The 18,519-nt window shown below is 32.4% G+C and overlaps 2 protein-coding genes across 3 annotated transcripts; one reads left to right on the top strand and one right to left on the bottom strand.

The window, feature by feature from the left end:
- LOC18606245 (uncharacterized protein At1g04910) lies at window positions 238-5,643 on the bottom strand. 2 transcript variants are annotated; one of them, XM_007039752.2, is made up of 9 exons: window positions 5,058-5,643; window positions 4,875-4,965; window positions 3,910-3,986; window positions 3,541-3,629; window positions 3,229-3,418; window positions 2,510-2,691; window positions 1,870-1,972; window positions 1,396-1,724; window positions 238-923 (listed from the first exon to the last, which is right to left on the bottom strand). In XM_007039752.2, the coding sequence occupies exons 1-9, from the start codon at window positions 5,322-5,324 to the stop codon at window positions 596-598; spliced, it is 1,656 nt and encodes a 551-aa protein (XP_007039814.2). In that variant the 5' UTR covers window positions 5,325-5,643; the 3' UTR covers window positions 238-595. The 2 variants fall into 2 exon arrangements, with proteins under 2 accessions (XP_007039814.2, XP_017973900.1); XM_018118411.1 differs by lacking the exons at window positions 4,875-4,965; window positions 5,058-5,643 and adding an exon at window positions 4,503-4,816.
- On the top strand, window positions 16,021-17,356 carry LOC18606246 (metalloendoproteinase 1-MMP). The gene has a single exon (XM_007039754.2). The coding sequence runs from the start codon at window positions 16,123-16,125 to the stop codon at window positions 17,200-17,202; it is 1,080 nt and encodes a 359-aa protein (XP_007039816.2). The 5' UTR covers window positions 16,021-16,122; the 3' UTR covers window positions 17,203-17,356.

Raw genomic sequence — 18,519 nt, forward strand, 5'->3', positions numbered from 1 at the left:
AAATTGGTGGGGGTTTCTGGTTTTGTGTAGGCTCCAAAAGGGTGCAAAATAAATGAGAGAATTTTAACGATTTTGAAAACTTAAAATGAGTCCAAGTGTGGTAGCAGCCGTCATAACGATTTTGAATAGAGAGAGCCTATTTGGTCTAGATTCTGGTGTATGACTGCCCTGCTCAGCTAAGCATTCTCATCTAGAAATAATGGGCCTTTTGTAACATAGCGCAGCAAGGGCCCAGAATGATTTTGAATAATTGATCATTGACACTTGGATTAAATATAGTCCACCAAACACAGGAAACTCCAGTATCTTACTTCATAACTACATGCCCTATTTACCTAACAAATATATATATATGAACAATTGCTGTTTCTTAAACTTCCCTTTCCCTGTACAAAGATTCAATCCTTTCATGGATCCAACCAGAGAAACTGAGAAGAAACCAGAAGCTATATCTGACCCTGCTTTGGCTCAAATGGCATGTGCTGTTAACTTTTCTGCCGGCATAATAAAGAAGGCATTGAAGTTGCATAGGCAAGAGGCATCAATATGTTAGATCATTATCAATCAATAGAAAAGGCATGTTCTGGTCATGAAATCAGCCTGCAGCATCTTCGTCCTTGTATCCTAAAGATACTGGCTCTTCTTTCCTCAATCCTTGATATCCTCTGACTTGTTCTGACTGAGGATCTCCACTCCTGCTGTCTACAACATCATTCAGTGGCTTCTCACAGACACAAGAATATGGATATTCATGAAATTCTCCACGTCCTGGTCTCATCTCATCTGGCTCTCCCATGAATCCTCTCTGAGCCGCCTTCACCTTTCTGGCAAAGGTATCCCAATCCATCTGATCCCTTTCCATGAACAAAGCACTGAGCCTCTTGGCATTTGGCCTTATAGTCCTCTTGTGCCCCATGTACCTCCTTTTGATCCCAACATGCAATCAAGCAGAATTAAAGAAAAACAACTTCATACTAAATATGCATAAATACCAAGTAATTTAAAATGCAAAGAAGTAGAAAAAATTACACACATAAGGAGCCTATGCAAAGCAGTTCGATACCAAACCTTCAACTGAAGATATTTGTAAAGACTTCATCCATTATCTATTCTCAGAGTAAGAAAGATATCCTATCATTTGACATCTAAGCTAACACACAGGCCCACCAAAGAGATAAATATCAGCCATCAAAATCCCCACAGGCAAATTACAAAGGATCAGGTTAAGAGCATTATTATTCTTTATCGTTGTGATGCCTTTGGTGCCTGGTCCAAATCTTCATTAAATTAATTGAACCATTAATTTCTGGATTACTTTAAAAGTTGGCATATACATGCAAGACACGGCACTGTAACAGAAATAAGCAGGAGAGAAGAAATAACTAGATTTCTCACCTTCGACCAGCAAGAATCTTGGCCATATTTCCATTATTATTGGTGACAAAAACATCACTTTCGTCAGAAACAATGAAGTCAATGGCAGCAAGGCGAGAAGAGAACGGAAGAAAAGGTTTCAGCTCTTCATTAGCAAGCATCTCCTTCGTATAGAAGTTTGGAAAGAGCTCTCTTAGAGGGCGCAGAGTTTCTTCTCCACCATATATTTCTCCAGATGCAACATAAAGGTGTGTGTCATTTGAAAAACCAAGTGCCCGCAGCATCAATCCGACTTCATGAGGAGTGAGTGGACATTTACCTCGCCTTCTCTCACCATCAGCACTTAAATCCTGCATGAATACGATGATGAGTGCAATTTTACAAGATAAATGCAGAATGCAGAAGAAAGAATCATTAGTACTCGTTCTAAAAAGTATCTTATGGTATATATTACAGAAATATCTAGTTCAGAATTCATAAAATGTGGCAACTCACAGGTAATGTTGCCCATCGTTTTCGTATCTCTCCAAGCTCATATCTCTCCTTGTCTCCTCCACCATAGTAACAACCAGAAAATGCTAGCATATCAGGTTCAAATCTGCCATTAATAGAATTGGACACATATAAGGAAAACATGTATCGTCAGATTTTAAGCATACTTAAAAATGTTTGTCTATACATGTCCATATACATATGAGCCAATGTGTTGTCATCAAATACACATGCACTCAGATGTTGAAGTGCTGCAGGAATCATTGATGCAGAAATTAGTTGCTGGATACAGAGTCAAAGATAACAGCTCAATGTATATATATAATCACAGAAATTGAGATGAATCTCCAAAATTTTGAGGAGTATGCACTAAAGTGAAAGGTAGTCTATACTGTCACTAGCTTATCTGGTTTAAAGTCTTAAAGATCACCACCTGAAAGTGAAGGGATTTCAAAATAAGTTTAATCGTGCAAATTCCAAAGTATGCTGTGTTATGTTGCAGATCTGTCCCCAAGGATAACTGACAAAATCCAATTTCAGGAGGCACATCTTAACAGGTTCAGTGTCAATGTTGCTTTTGATATGCACAATACTTTTAAAAATTAATCAGTCAACTTCTACCTCTGTAGTATTCACTACAAACCTCAAGTGGACAGCAATAAAACTTTTTGCCATGTCTCGCATTCTCATGACAAGCTTCTGTCCAAGCTCTTGAATAGGTTTTGTAAATCTTAAAGCATGAAAATTAGCCCGGCAACGCAACTTTTGTAGCTCTTCATCGATGTTGTTGGCCAGTCTGTAATCAAACTTTGTCAGTTGCAGGACCTACAAAATTTTCAGAGAGTTAACTGCTGCAATCCCACATGAAAGCCATAATATCCTGGAAACTGTAATCAGAATATTTTACTAACATGTTTGGATTTGAGAGATGCAGAGAAGAAAAAAGGACAAGAAATGTTAAAACTCTCTTCTTTGAACCACCAAACAAGGGGAGAGAGAGAGAAGAAATCGTCACTCGCAATTGCTCCCCTAAGCTACTAATCAGAGTCTTCACAAGTGGAGAAATAAAACGTAGATGAAAACTACTATAACTGTGGCATTCGAATGTCCCTTTTATACTTCTTTCCAGCCCAGACAACTAAAAGAATTTGAAGTTCACTTTATTAACTTCTATCATCTCTCTGCTCGTTTATTTCTCTCTTATCAACCCACAGATACTGTAAGTCTTGATAATTTGTGGAATTAGATGCATTTAATTCATAATTGAGGGATTCAACAAGAAACAGAAAGTTCAATTGTTGAAATTATTAGTAAAATCAACATAAATAGCATTAGAGATAGAGTATAAGAAAGTGGTCTTACACGTCTTCTTGACAGTATTGGCAGCACTTGGTCTATATAATATTCTGGAGGGGATTTCCTCGGGACACGCATAGTGTACGGAGGTTTTTCCATTGATCGCATGACTTTATCAGGAACTCTTTTGACAATAGTTACATCTTTTGCAAGGTAAGAAATGAACCAGTTGACATCAAAAATGTTGACGAAGTCACTGCATGTCAGAAGAAAAATACACTTAAGAAGATAACATTTGTAGCTTGAAATGTAAATCCAGTAAAGCAGAATAGGATGATATAAATTAGGCAGAACTTGTAATAAGTTGATTCAACTTACCTACCATCCTTCCAGTAGGAGTTATGATCCAACTCAGGTACCACTAGGGTTGCATTTAGAATTCGTGCAACCACTACAGCATCTGATATCTGGTTGCCAGAAGAAAATTTTTAATTCTAAGCAATTAGCACACCCATGGTAGGTGAAGATAATAAATTAAGTAAAAACACTAAATCAGAGAGGCTCACAAACTCAATTTATTCAAATCAACTAAAGTAAAGCTTATTGGTTCAATATACATAATGCAGGAGCAACAGTACTCTGTACACACTCATAGACAAGTTACATTTGTAATTGATGCAATTACAAGATCTTCCATTAGGATGTTTAGCTAAGAATATAGCATACTGTATAAAATATTCTACTTACTCCTGTTCTTTGCTGATTCAGTCCTCCACTTGCTGCAATAAGCAAATAACCATTTGATGATCGCCCACGTACAGCATCTAGATATCAAATTATCCACGAAAATGAACAATCAGTGAACTTATGTGATTGCTTTGCTGAAACTTAAATGAAACAGTGTCGTTATGGATTCTTTTCTAAGAACTAAAAACAGATGATAAAGGACATCAGGTAATTAGAACCATTTTACTGAAAACTTATGTTAAAAAGAAAAAAAAAAGCATCAGCAAATTGCTTCAAAATGAGTTAATTCCATCCGATTCCACTCCTGGGAGAAATGATCAACAATATAGTTTCACTCTTCAAAGTTAAACACCCATGTATTGGCCGATACATAATAAACATAGGCAAATTCAAACCTCCAAATCTATTTAAGCAAAACAACCAGTCAAGAAATAGCTAAACAATTGCAGTAACCAATTAATTATATGATGGTATTATGGACACATCCATTTCAACATTACCAACTACTAATAGAAATACTTGTACCACAGATTTGCATTTACAAGTCTAGACATCCAAAAAAGATCACAGAGCTACAGAATAATACAATGTACCTTTGCTAAACCGCAGAACCAAACAATTTGCCATCAACAGAATCTAAAGCTACATCCATCATCTAAAAGCACAAACTTATAGAGATGCAGATAATTTGGAACTTCCAACAGGACAAATGAGAACTCTACATATCAAGTAAACCAACATAAGCATCTAAAGCAACGGAACTTTGCACCACTCAACGCTATGTTATCAATTAAAAAATGCCAAATGAGAAGAGAATTATGGATAAAACTGACATACTTGAGCAAGGTAACAACTCCTGTTAGGGTTGAAATTTCCTTATTAATCCAGTTTTGTGCAAAGAACACTTAAATTTCCATAAATAAACCGAATGCATTATAAAAAATAAATAAATAAATAAAACGTACGAGGAAAATTACGACTTTTTTTGCTGCATCCGTAGAAGTATTTTGCATATTGAGATTTCCATATATCAATTGGTCCTTTATTACTTCCATCCTACAGCATTTGCATCAAAATCAGCAAAACAAAAATTAAAAAAAAAATCAACATTTTAAAAACAAAATTTAGAGTTTTTTCTTTAATTTTACCAATTTGAAATAGAGACTTCGTTTCACAAGTCGTTGAGAGTACCACTCTAGATCAGACGCCACGTGTCCAGTGAAGAGCGAAATCATGCCTAAGCAGAAGAGCATCAAGCCACAGACGAGCGACCATGAGATCGGCTTCCTCTGCTGCGCCGCAGAGGATCGCCACCTCCAACACACATGCTTGTTGCTTAAACTGCCATTCGGATGCTGTAACAGCGCCAGGTTCGCCGATATCACGCTAAACCTCCACGACTTAGCTACGCCCATCACGGACTCAACAACAAGAGAAACAACGACTCCGCCCTAAACTCCATCACTTATTCACGCCAAATGCCGTCCCCCGCTCTCTCCAACGTCCACGCTATCATCAATGAGTAAAGAAGACTGAGAAGCGAAAGTGACGGAAGGGGTACGACTGTAAATACCGCGAATGCGGGAGGTGAAGATTGAAGAATAATTAGGGTTTGTCTGCTTTGTTTCTTGCGATCGACACTCTCAACGTTTTTCGAAACGGGGCAGATTTTGCAGGTTTTCGTTAACACAGAAAAGAAGAGCGAAGAGAGAATGAGGTAAAGAGAGGGAGAGAGAGAGAGAGAGAGAGAATGTGAAGCTTTTAATTTAAATATTTTTAATTTTATTATTTATAAATGTAAACTTGAAAGAAAATGAAGAATAGTTGCGAAGGGAAGAGAGAGGAAGATGCTTCGCTTTACTCCGGCTTTTAGGGAAGTGAAGACTACTGTTTTTATCTCCCAATTAGAGTATGTCTATGGAGATTTAGGTTAAGACAAGGGCCAATTTGGTAATAACCAATAAATAATGAATTAGTCGATCTTATTAGTTGAGCAGTCGATGATTAGTGACTACTGTGATTTGGGAATAAGAATTTAATTTGAATTAAATAAACTACTTTAGGATCTAAGAAAGCATGGTTTAATATTTGATTAAGTACGTGCCCGAAATTTAAATAAGCATTTATCTGTTTATCAAAATTAAAGAAAAAAAACAAGAAAGCATATGCCCGAAGGTCAGTTTACTTTTTCTCCTTTTTTATTACATGTTATCTTGTTGTATACCTGTGACAACTCCTAATTTGGTTTATGTATTACATAAATAAATAAGATAAAATACAAAAAAAAAATTTAATATCTTGTTGTTTAATTTTTTTTTTTCCAAAATTTTTTTCTTTTATAGTTTCACTGACAAAACCCAACATGGTGCGTGCTTAAGTATGTGATTGAATTTTGTCCAATGAAAGAAAAATCTCTGCTTTGATTTGCTACATGTAACTTTCACAAATATTCCTAAACCTAAGCTAGATGACAAGTCACGAAATAATATGAACCTAGATAACCAAAATAGGGGGGTCATTTTCAGTGCCAACAATAACCACAGACCCTTTATCACAGGCCATAAGGCACAGTCCCTCCTTTTTCATTTCACAACGTTATGGCAAAAGGATTAATGGCCATGCTTATATAGTAAAATTGCATAATCACCCTTGTATTTGGTAATAAAACTCTCCCAGTAATATCAAAAAAAAACTTTGTATTTGGTAATAAGTATTCAAGTATTTGGTTTAATAATTAGTCTATGATCCTCTACAGTTCTATTTAAAGAACAAATTTCAAACTCTTTTCTTCAAAAAAAAAAATCTTATATTTAACAATAAGAATTAGAGAGAAGAGAACCAATCCTAGGGAGGAAGATGAAGTATGGAACCCACATTTTGAATTGCAGTACAAAACTACAAATCCTCCCCAGTCTTATTCCATCTACTATGACTCTTTTTCAAGTCAATTTAGGGTTTTTTTATTTATTTATTTACTTCCATTTTTCCCTTTAGATACCTTGGCCTGTTGCTATCACCACCATCAAATGTGCTCTTGAATTAGCTAAAGAAGTCTGATAAGGGTGGTCCTAGATTTTTCTACTTTTGTTTGCGGGTTGGGTACCACAAAATTCAATCCATGATCAGAAGAACCTGTGGAAACATATAAATATGCATTGTTGCTTCAAGTAGATCTAAGGCTGTTGTTTGTACAGCAAGAGAAGGGGAGCTCAGAACTGAGCAGCCATGGCCCCTCTCTTATTAACACTTTCAACCGCATTCAATCGAAGTTTATCCCTAAGCTGTTCTGACACTGGTGACAGACCCAATAATTCAACCCTCCTTCAATTGAACCAACTTTCTACCAAATGTTTTTTCTTTATGCACATGTATAGGCATAGCTCTTTATCTACAATGTCTAGAAATTTCCTAAACAAAAAAGACAAAACGAAATAAATTTATCTAAATCATGAACAGTTATCTTAGTTGAACCAATCAATCAAAACTTAGTGATTTAATAACACCAAAAAAGTGAAAAGTAATATTAAAATATAAAAATAAAATTACGTGTTAGATTTCAAATTTAAAGCTATGAAAGTAATGAAATAAGGTTTATCTTAATTGCAATAACTTAAGTTAAAAGTCAAGTAATTTTACTAGAGGAAAATCCTATGCCGCCTTGTCAATTGAAGTTTTAAATTTAAATCTCCTTAAAAACAAAAAAAGTTAGCAAAATCTTTTTGAATTAATCTTTTTATTAAAATAAGGAAAAAGAAAATGTCGTTGCTGAAAGAATTTTGGGTTGTGAGAAAAAGAGGGACCCACGTCAATTGATAACATCCCATTTAAGAAATAGGTTGTCTCGGCAAAGATATGGCCTGTTTGATAATCATGAGATTAAAACCACATTTTATCATCAACGAATGTTAGTTGCTGTCTTTGTCCACCAAAAGTGAAAATATCAACGTAATTTGAGGTGCACGTGAGGAAAGTTTTTTTTTTTTTCTCTATTTTTTTCTTTCAATTTCAAGATATTTTTCCATTCAACCTGAAACTTTAGCAGGTAAAGCAAGTGGACTTCTGTCTCCATCCGTTTGATCTATCTCCAGCCATCGTTGTCCTTGTGATCTTTTCATTTACTTCTTGGACCTTTTAACCTTCCCAAATCCTTTACAAATTGTCTCCAACATACTCTTTTTACAGTATTTTTCACTATTTTAAAAATAAAATATTATCTGTTGAAAGCACCAATTCCTTTCATTTCCATCCTGAATTTTAAAGTTTCAAAAAATAAAATGAATTTTAGTGGGGTTGAATGCGAGAATGATTCCATTTGATTCTTATCTTTCTTTCTATGGTGGAAACTTAAAACCGCTCTTAAAGTAAGAGCTCTTGTGCCTTGAATTAGGGGGAAAGTTTGTCCAATGTCAACCACATTGGTAGACAAATCATGCATGCAAATGCTCCCCCTCACTATCATATCATATAGTATTAGGAAGAGAAACTAAAAGAATTAAGTACAATGATACAGGCACGTGATCTTATCGGATCGGTGGCCTTTCAAAGAATTAATTGCATATCAGGATCAACTCTTACCAACATGCAAACATTTATTTATTTTTCCTTTATATGGAAAACTAGCAAATCCAAGCCTTTTATTTTTAAGTACTAACATCCCGAAGACACTCAACCAAAGACCGAAGCAACATTATAATAGAGTTGACCACAATAAATTATAGTATAAGTGATAAAAAAATGTTCTTTTTTTTAAATGAGTCTTATGCATAACGTGTTTTTAATAATAGATCTCCTCATTATTTTAACTGTTTTTAATCAAGATAATTAAAATTTAGATAAAATTACCCTTAATGAAGTCGACCCATTTATTTGGCTTCGTGTTTCAGCTCAAAACCTATTAACAAGTCAAGTATGTTTAGATTTGTGCCTCAAACTGATTCATATTTTTTGAGCTTTCCTCACCAGACTATTTATCTCTGGAATATTCTTTACCAGAAAGAAAAACGTTTAACTATTTTGAGCATTTTGTAATAGTTTTTGATACACGAAGAAAATCTGTTAGCGTTTTGAGCATTTTTAAGCATTTTACAATGATTTTTTATGTATAAAGAAAAACTTTTGAACATTTTGAGCATTCATATTCGTTAATTATGTTGTTAAATGGAATATGATATATTGTTTGAAGTTGTTGATCTTGTTAAATGGAATTCAATAATTTTGGTGATTTTTAAAAATTACGTGACTAGCTTTAAGGCATTACGTGACTGACTTTGGATATTACGTGACTGACTTTGGGTATTACGTGACTAATTTTTAATAAGGCATTGCATGATTAGTTTCTGATAAGGCATTGCGTGACTGACTTTGAACATTACGAGACTAATTTTTGATAAGGCATTACGTGACTAGTTTCTGATAAAGCATTGTGTGATTAGTTGATAGGCATTGCGTAACTAATTTCTAATAAGGCATTGCGTGACTTAAGTATTGCTTAAAAATCAGTCACGTAATACCTAAAACCAATCACGTAATACTTAAAAACTAATCACACAGTGATTAAGTCACGCAATACCTCAAAATCAGTAAACTCAATTTTGGATTTTATGAATAAATCAATAAACTCAAGAACTTAAAACACATACTTTTTTTTTGCTAAGCCACGAAATTGTGCATTTCATAAAAGATAGGTTACAAAACTCCATAACTCTTCAAAGCAAAAGAAAATATATCCCTATCAGGAGGCCTTGCTCACTCACCTTATACAAAAACAAAATATACTCTCTTTACAAAATATTCCCTGAACAATTTCAACTCAAAATCTCATAAAAAAATCAAAATTCCTAGCAAACATGCTTAACAATCATCTCAATCCCAGACAACAAAATCGTGAACCACTATAAAAGCCATCAAACATACTTTAGCTGTTCTTTCTCCCTGAGCAAAATCACTGCTTGCAAATAGTAAAATCGTTATTCATCGACCTTAAGAACTCCAAAATCCACTATCAAAAAAATAAAATAAAATAAGAAATAGCTTGATATCATCTTTGCGAATTAGATGGCGAGATAGATATATTTGAGTAAAGAGAGAAATCGAGATTTAATTTTGAAATTTTTATTTAGATGTCGGGAGAGATAAAACTGAAATCATTTTAATTTGTCTAAAATTGTTTAAAGGGTATTATTGTCAAGTCATGTCAAAAATTAATCAAAAATAATTAAAATTATAAAAAATAATATTTTTGAATTGAACTTATGAGAAATATTATTTTTTTTAATTTTTTTTTTTTAAATAGATGTTATTATGTCAGAGATCGATCTCGTTGTCAAGAGAAACATTTTCAAGGCAAGTGATGGATCACGGGCGCTCGTGGAGTTTCAAAGGCGCTACTGCAGATTCAAGGGTAATATTCAAGTCCCAAAGGGAAAAAAAGATTGGTTTAATTAAGGTCTAGTTGCTTTGGTGAGTTGAATATACATATAAAGTGGTGGAGCACAATTTGATGGAAGAAAAAGCTATGGTTTTGATATGATTATGTCGTTAAATAAGGTTTTATATTATGATTAAAGGAGGTTTTACTTGCATCATGATGTTTTTAGACTAGTGGAATGATAGCTTTTTGTCTTAGCCTTACCTGGACTTAAGTTTCTCATAATTTGGAAGTAAACGAGTTTTGATTTCAAATTTATTTAGAAATATTGGGTGATAAATAAGAGAAAAATTAGAAGATTTATATGTTTTTTTATAAATAAAAATTTTAACATAATACATGCTTATTTCGAATGATCAATATTAAAAATATATAAAAAAAAGTAATCGTTGATGATATACTAATGAATTCATTTAAAAATTGTATTTATATTAAATTCTTTGAATCAATTTTAATTGTCAAGTGTGATTTTATTATTTTTACTTTTTAATAATATAAATGAATATTGTAAATTTGTAATCCCAATCTTGAAAAGCATGTAAACCTTTAGTCATATGGTCAAAACTCAAACCGCTACCTTCTTTTTTCAAGCTATAAGGTCCGAGCTAGTGACCCACTTGCTCAATTAACAGGTGGTTCAATTGTTTTCTTTTCCCCAATCAAGAAACAAACAATACACTCAGAGGGAAGGGTAAGGAGAAGCAGAGCGTAATAATAATGTAAGCGAGCTGTGCCGTTTTGAAGCATTTGTGACCCAAATGGTCACATCACGTAATTTATAGCACCTAAAGATTCACTTCATTTCCGTTTTTCGCATTCCCCGCCACCCCGCTTCACTCCTGTCTCCCTTCCTCTAGTAATTTTTGCTTTAATGAGCTGCAAATAATGGATTAACGCACGAACGCTCTAAAAGGGGAAGTGTAAAGTATTTAATGCTTGTGCAGGTGAATCCAAATACTTCTTAAAAAAGAAATAAATTTAAGTGACGCAATATCTTAGTTTATCGAATTTATTAGGTTAAAATATTTTTATTTTTAAGTTTATATTGAAATTACATAAAAAAATTTTAATTTTTAAAATCAACATTTCTTCTAAAAATACAAATATTATTAATAAAAGTTATGAAAATATTAAAATAATTTTTTTTATTAATTTAAAAATTATTATTATATTAAAAAAATGAGAAGCATCAATCGGTTCTCCCCAAGAGAGGGGAGCATTGGCTAGTGTTCCTTAGGGAGCCCAATTTGGCATGTACTCCCTACGGGAGCATCGAGCTCCCATTGGGATCCCCTACATTGTTAGATATTATATTTTGACATGTACAGTGGTATATTTGTAAATATTCTAAATGTTTAAGGTTATTATTGTATTTTGATTTTACATGAAGACTTGACTATAAAAGTCTATTGTACTGACAATGTTTCTTTTCACCAACAAAATATACAATCATAGTTTTATTTCATCTCTTAACTTTCTCTAAATTCTTCCAATTTCATTGTCTCTTTCTCAACAATCAACAAAGCTTTCTCTAGATTTTTCCAGACTTTTCGTCTCTCTTTCAATATTCAACAGACATGGAAATTTTTTTTAATTAGTAAAAAATAAAAAATTATAATTATAAAATTAATCGATGGTAAAATTATTTTTTTACTTTTGTCACTTTAGCAAATAAATAAAAATATTAACAATTGATTAACGGCTGGGCTTATGTGTCAAGCGAAAAGTATTTTTTTGAAGTAGAGTGTCTATTTCAAAAACTAATAAATTTTCATATAATTTTGATCAAAACTTAAGAAGTAAATATTATTTAATATTATTATTTGAATATAATAAATGTAATAAATAATATTATTTAGTATTATTTAAATTTAATGAAGAATATATTTTGTCTTTTAATATTAAATATTATTTAATTATAATAAAAGGTTTAATTATCTTATAATACAAAATATTATTAATTTATAATAAAAATATATTTGTATTTTGATGAAAATATTATTTAATTATAGTAAAAGTTATTTTGATTTTATTACTTAGAATATTTTTATCTTTTAACAAAATAAATTCTTTAATTTTAATAAACAATATTTTTTTTCTTATCATAGTATTTTTGTTTTTTAATTAAAAAATCTTTAAATTTTAATAAATGATATTTTTATCATTTACCCATTATTCTTTAACTATTTTTAAAATTATTCCTACAAACCAAACAATTGAATAAGTAATAATAATCATTTCTATCATATTTCATTCCCGTAAACCAATGTATATAATAATTATTATTTTCTTATTATATTCTCTTTGAATGATTATTTTATTCTCATTCTATCATTTCTAATGAACCAAGTATACTGCTAGAGATGGAGGGAGGGAGTTAGTAGAGCCCCACATTTTTAAAAATTTTAAAACTTATAATTTTTTTTTATTTTTAAAAAAATTTATTTCTATTTTTTTATAAAATTTTATTTTTATAAATATTAAAATTTTAATATATCCGTTTCATAGATATTATTTGTGTCCCCTAAACATAAAATTTTGACTCCACTGCTAATTACACCATAATCCAAGTTCTAGCTTGTTCTTAATGAGCAAGGTTCGCTCAGAAAAGGGACAGGCCGTCAGGTATAAACTTGGTAATTTTAGATACGACACAAAAAGACACAAGTTAAACAGGTTTTTAGTTTAGTCTTAACGTGTTTCGTGTCTAATCGTATCTGATACATTAAGATACGAAAATTTTCGTGTCTTAACGTGTCAAACATGATAAACACGTTTAATTAATCATGTTATCGTGTTTAAACGTATATACATGACACGTTTATTAACCTATTAAAAATTAATAGTTAAATATTATTTTAACTCTATATAAATAATTTTAAATAATCATTTTAATAAGTATTTTTTAATTTTATAAATGTAATAATGTAATTATTACGATTGAAAATTATGAATGATTTTTGATATTATTAGTATTTGAAGGTTAGATGTTAATGATGTATTTTATCATATTATATGATAATGAATTTTATATATGTTATTTATATTAATTTTTATTATATTTGATGTTATTATTTTTTTATTTTGTTATAATTATTTTTATAATTATAGATTTTAAATTTAATAATAAAATTATATTTTATTGTAAATATTTTTATTTAATTATCTTAAACGTGTTATTAATCATGTCGTGTCATTTATTGACACGTTTAATAAACATGTTAATCGTGTCGTGTTACACGTTTATTAAATGTATACGTGTACGTGTTTTAAATTTAAGATATTAATATTAAACGTATCGTATTTATATTTAATTTTAATATATTTTATATCTAATTATGTTTAATATGTTTACTATACGAAAATACGAATTACTTGAATCAGGCCTGCACCAACCGAGCTGCTTCAGCTTTTAATCAACTTTACACTGGGTGGATGGCATGGCACTGGTCATCAGGTTCCGACTTGTCGTAGTTGCGGTGGCCATCGGGCTTTGACAGAAGAAGCAATAGTAATTGGGTTTACCCCTGATTTGGACCATTTGCTTAACGTTGTAACGAGCAGTTTGTAATGGGTTTTGCAGGTCAGGTTCAGCTTGAAGCTCCATAATGTTGGGCCCATCGTTTTAATTTAGGTATGTGGGCTTTTGAGATGTCCAGTCAACGCATGTATATCTCCTAAACAGTCAATAGAGAAAAATCGAAGTCTTGATGTGGAAATATCTGAACATCACGACATAAGAGGTCAAATGGAGAGTCTGAAATAAATACTTCTAAGAATTTAAGTTGATAGATATTAATATAAAATCATGAATTAACTGTCAACATGCAATACACTAGGTGACGTGGTATTGTGTGATAGGAGTTTAAATTACATGGGGTGAAATTGCTTCAGCCACTTAATATGCCTCACCTAGAAAATCCAATAACTTAAGTCTTCTAATTGATTATGGTTTGGTTGAATTTTATACCCTTCTCTAACTTATAATGAATGGGCATCTTGATTCGTCAGCATACGTTTGTTTATTCTCAAAATCCCATTCATCATGACATCTTCAATGGCTACTTATAAAGTAGTTTATCTTCCTTCCCTAAAGTATCAATGTAAATTATATTTTTTTATTATAATTTATACATAAAAAAAAGTTCATAATGTTTCTAATGTTAACTGAACTCTCCTTGTAAAAATTTTGAGCCATATATGCAAGGATTAAAAAGTGGAAGCAACAATTTTGGGAATTTTGAAATTCCCCAAGGTACATTGTTAGCTGGTAGTTAATTTTTTGGTGGTCCAAACATCGACCTAAAAAGGGTGTCATCTCCATAGTTCTAATTAAAGAATTAAGGCAAGGTGGTATTAATCATCAGCTTTCTTGACAAAGGCCAAAAGAGGAACAGATAGCTGGGAGATATTTTTGATGACTACTTGATTTCTATCATGAAATCAACCAAGGAGCTTGTCAAAAAAAAAAAAAACCCTTACAAGGAAACCGATATGAAAGGGAAAGCAAGGGACCCTTCGAGAAATAGCTAATGACAATTGACAGAAGGAAAGAAGTAGTAATATATAATGGAGTAGCACTTCCATTTATCAAGATAACTTCATTGCGCTATGAAAGCGAAACCATGGAAGACTTTGGCCTTGAATGTCATTATTTGCAAACTAAAATAAGCAGCCATCCGGAGGGGGTGGGGGATGATGTAATTTGATGATAACAAAGGAATCATACAGGAAATGGATACGGTTGCCAACAGCAGAGGAGCCTCGCATTGATGGTTAAGTGTATTTTTATTCAAACATAGAAATTTTCAACTAATTAATCCCCTAATTAATAGCTTTTCTTTGAGGTTTTCTCATAAAGTTGCAAAGTTCTCCCCAACCAAATTTCAAGTTAAAAGTTTGACTCCTGTTTACACTCCCAGAACATTTAAGACAAGAATTTGCATATGGCAATTGGATTACTTGCTTCTTCAACTCATTCTCACATCTTAACCATTGATAACAAAAACTGCAACTTAAAATCGATTGCTTGCGTATGAGGTCTACAATAAGAAATGAGAATGAAGGAAAGGACATTTTAAGAAATTTGGCCGCAAAAGACTGGTGCATGCCATGAACAAAATTTTCGTAGATTGAAAATTTCCTGAAGAGAGAGTAGGAAATTTCTCTTGACTTGTGACATTCCTGAATTTTCAGTTTTCAGGTAAAACTGCCTACCCATTCAAAAGCAATGATCTCACTGATGGAACATGAAGCACGCAATCGAAGACCTTGAGTCACCAAGAATTGTCTTGTAATACAAGTTAGAACAAGAGAAAACCTTGATGGAAAGTGATCTGAAAAAAAAAGGAAACGCTGAAATCAGCTCAATTGGTCAACAAACAAGTAATAAACTTCAACCAAACTTGAACCAATCAAAGTTAAACTAAGACTATTAAGTATATTCCCTCTTTAATCCCGAGCAAAATATTCAAATTAGATACCGAAAATATTAAACAATAATCTCGTTAGAAACTAAGGCAGTGGTTAACCCACCATTCTCTGCCTCCAAAGTCAGAATCTCCAATGAAAAGGCACGCACGGCAGAATCAATTTAACTTTCTCACGGTTTCTTGTTCCTTGATCTTATCTTCGCTATGTTTCAATTATTATTTAAAAAATTAAAATTCAATTATTTATGTAAATATGAATTTTTTTTGGGTTTAATCCTAACCTAATCTCTTTTATAAACCTTCCTATTTCTTCAATTTTCAGCTCTAAACCCAAAATAACTAACAACAGAAACTATGTTTCCGTTGTTTGGTTATTATTCCTTCCTCTTCTTCTTTCTTTTTCTCTGTTTTTTTCCACTTCCTGGTTTTCCCGCCAGAATCACACCGGAACAAATAACGGTCATAACTACCGATACTCACAACGCCACGTGGCATAATTTCACTCGCTTTAAAGACGCCGAGAAGGGAAGCCACATCAGCGGCATGTCGGAACTCAAGAAATACTTCCAACGTTTCGGTTACCTCTCGATTCCCGACAACCAAAACGGCAACTTCACTGACGTTTTCGATACCCAATTCGAATCCGCAGTTATGTTATACCAACAGAAGCTCGGGTTACCTGTTACAGGCAAGCTCGATTCCGGCACAATATCAGCAATGATGTCCCCCAGGTGCGGCGTTTCGGACACCGCCCCGAGAATTCATTCAACGAAACATTTCGCCTATTTCTATGGAAGGCCAAGATGGGAACGTGGATCGCCTATGACTTTAACGTACGCTTTTTCGCCGTCTAACATGATCGATTACATAAGCTTATCGGAAATAAGAACAGTTTTTAAACGCGCGTTTTCGAGGTGGGCTTCGGTGATTCCTGTAAACTTTGCAGAGATAGAAGATTATGAATCGGCCAATATCAAAATCGGGTTTTTCCGTGGCGATCACGGTGACGGGGAACCGTTTGATGGGGTCCTAGGAGTGTTGGCGCATGCTTTTTCGCCGGAGAACGGGAGGTTCCACCTTGATGAAGCTGAAACGTGGGCCGTTGATTTTGAGAAAGTGAGATCAAAGACGGCTGTTGACCTGGAATCAGTGGCGACGCACGAGATTGGTCACGTACTCGGGTTGGCTCATAGTTCAGTAACGGAAGCCGTGATGTACCCGAGCTTGAGACCTCGTAGTAGAAAGGCAGACCTGAAACTTGATGATGTGGAAGGCGTCCAGGCTTTGTATGGGTCAAATCCGAACTTCAAGTTCAGCTCTTTGTTAGAGTCTGAAAATTCTTCTAACAAAGGAAATGTTCTAAATTGTATATCATCTAAGTGGACATTTTCTTTGGCAGTGATATCTTTTTTTCTTCTTTTGATGATTACATGAGGGGCTTCTTTTTTGAGCTCTTTTAAACTTTTCTTTTTTCCTTTTTTCTAGGATTATTTATGGGTGATGAAAAAATTGTTCACACTCACAGAAGAATTGAAACAATTCTTTGGTTTTTAAGGGTATATATATATATATATATATTTGTGAATTATTATTATATATGTAGTGTTTAATTTTTTGTTGGCTTAAAATTATATGCTTCAAACTTCCTGAAAGGTGCACTAACTATTTGGAGCACGAGACGACAAAGAAAGACACCAAACCCTTGACCCTACATCCGGGACTCGGGTGAACGACGGAAAGTAAGCAACGGAGAGAAGGAAAATCAGTGAAACTCTTCTATGTAGGAAATGTACAGAAAGTCAAGCATGCAGAGGTTTGATTAATACCTTTATAATTTGATTGAAATTAAAAACAAAGAGAAAGGATTTATTCTTATTTATTCTTTTATGATTTTGTGTATTTTTTTGGTAATACATTCTTAAATCATTAAAAAACATTTTTTTTACTAGTATTAATTCCTCAATTGAAGGAATTCAAGCTTTTTTTCCTTGAGGATGGGAAGAGATGGGCCCATCTTCTATATGCATCCAAATCTAACCCATCCACTACGTGGCCGTGTTATCATCATATTTCAAAGCCTATATTGTTTGTGCTTTTTGAACTTGTCCTGTGCTGAGATTTTTACTCAATCCGTATGGTCTTAAATTTTAGAAATAAAGTTTAAATAAATTTTAAAATTCGTAATAACGAAAGTTAAAAAAAAAATGAAAGCTTTATTAGATCAGTTTAATGGTGGGCAAATAAATGGTTTGTGTGGTTTGGTCTTTTATACCTAAAGATCAAATGGACTAAACATCTTTAAAAAATCGACCAAAATCAACCAAATCGATCAAATATAAAATTAGTTTGATCCGTTTAATTTTGAACTAATAAATCAAAATTTTATTTTTTTTGTTACAAATTATAATATTAAAACTTATAAACTTTATCCATAATTATAAAATATATAAATTATGTGTAAATTAAATATATGTATATATATAATATTACTTTATTATATATATGAAATTAATAGCACTACTTATATGTTATAATATTTTAATTTTTATATCAAAGTTTGTATAAATAATAATTAATTATAAACAATATGTTATAAAATTAAGGCAATAACTAATAAAATTATTAAGTTACAGTAGTACTTATGTGTATATACATATGTATTACTATATTATGTATATGTGAAATTAATGACAAAACTTATATGTTATAATGTTTTATATCAAAGTTTGTATAAATAATAACTAATTATAA

Source organism: Theobroma cacao, chromosome 3 (genome assembly GCF_000208745.1).
Source record: "Theobroma cacao cultivar B97-61/B2 chromosome 3, Criollo_cocoa_genome_V2, whole genome shotgun sequence".
Classification (NCBI taxonomy): domain Eukaryota; kingdom Viridiplantae; phylum Streptophyta; class Magnoliopsida; order Malvales; family Malvaceae; genus Theobroma; species Theobroma cacao.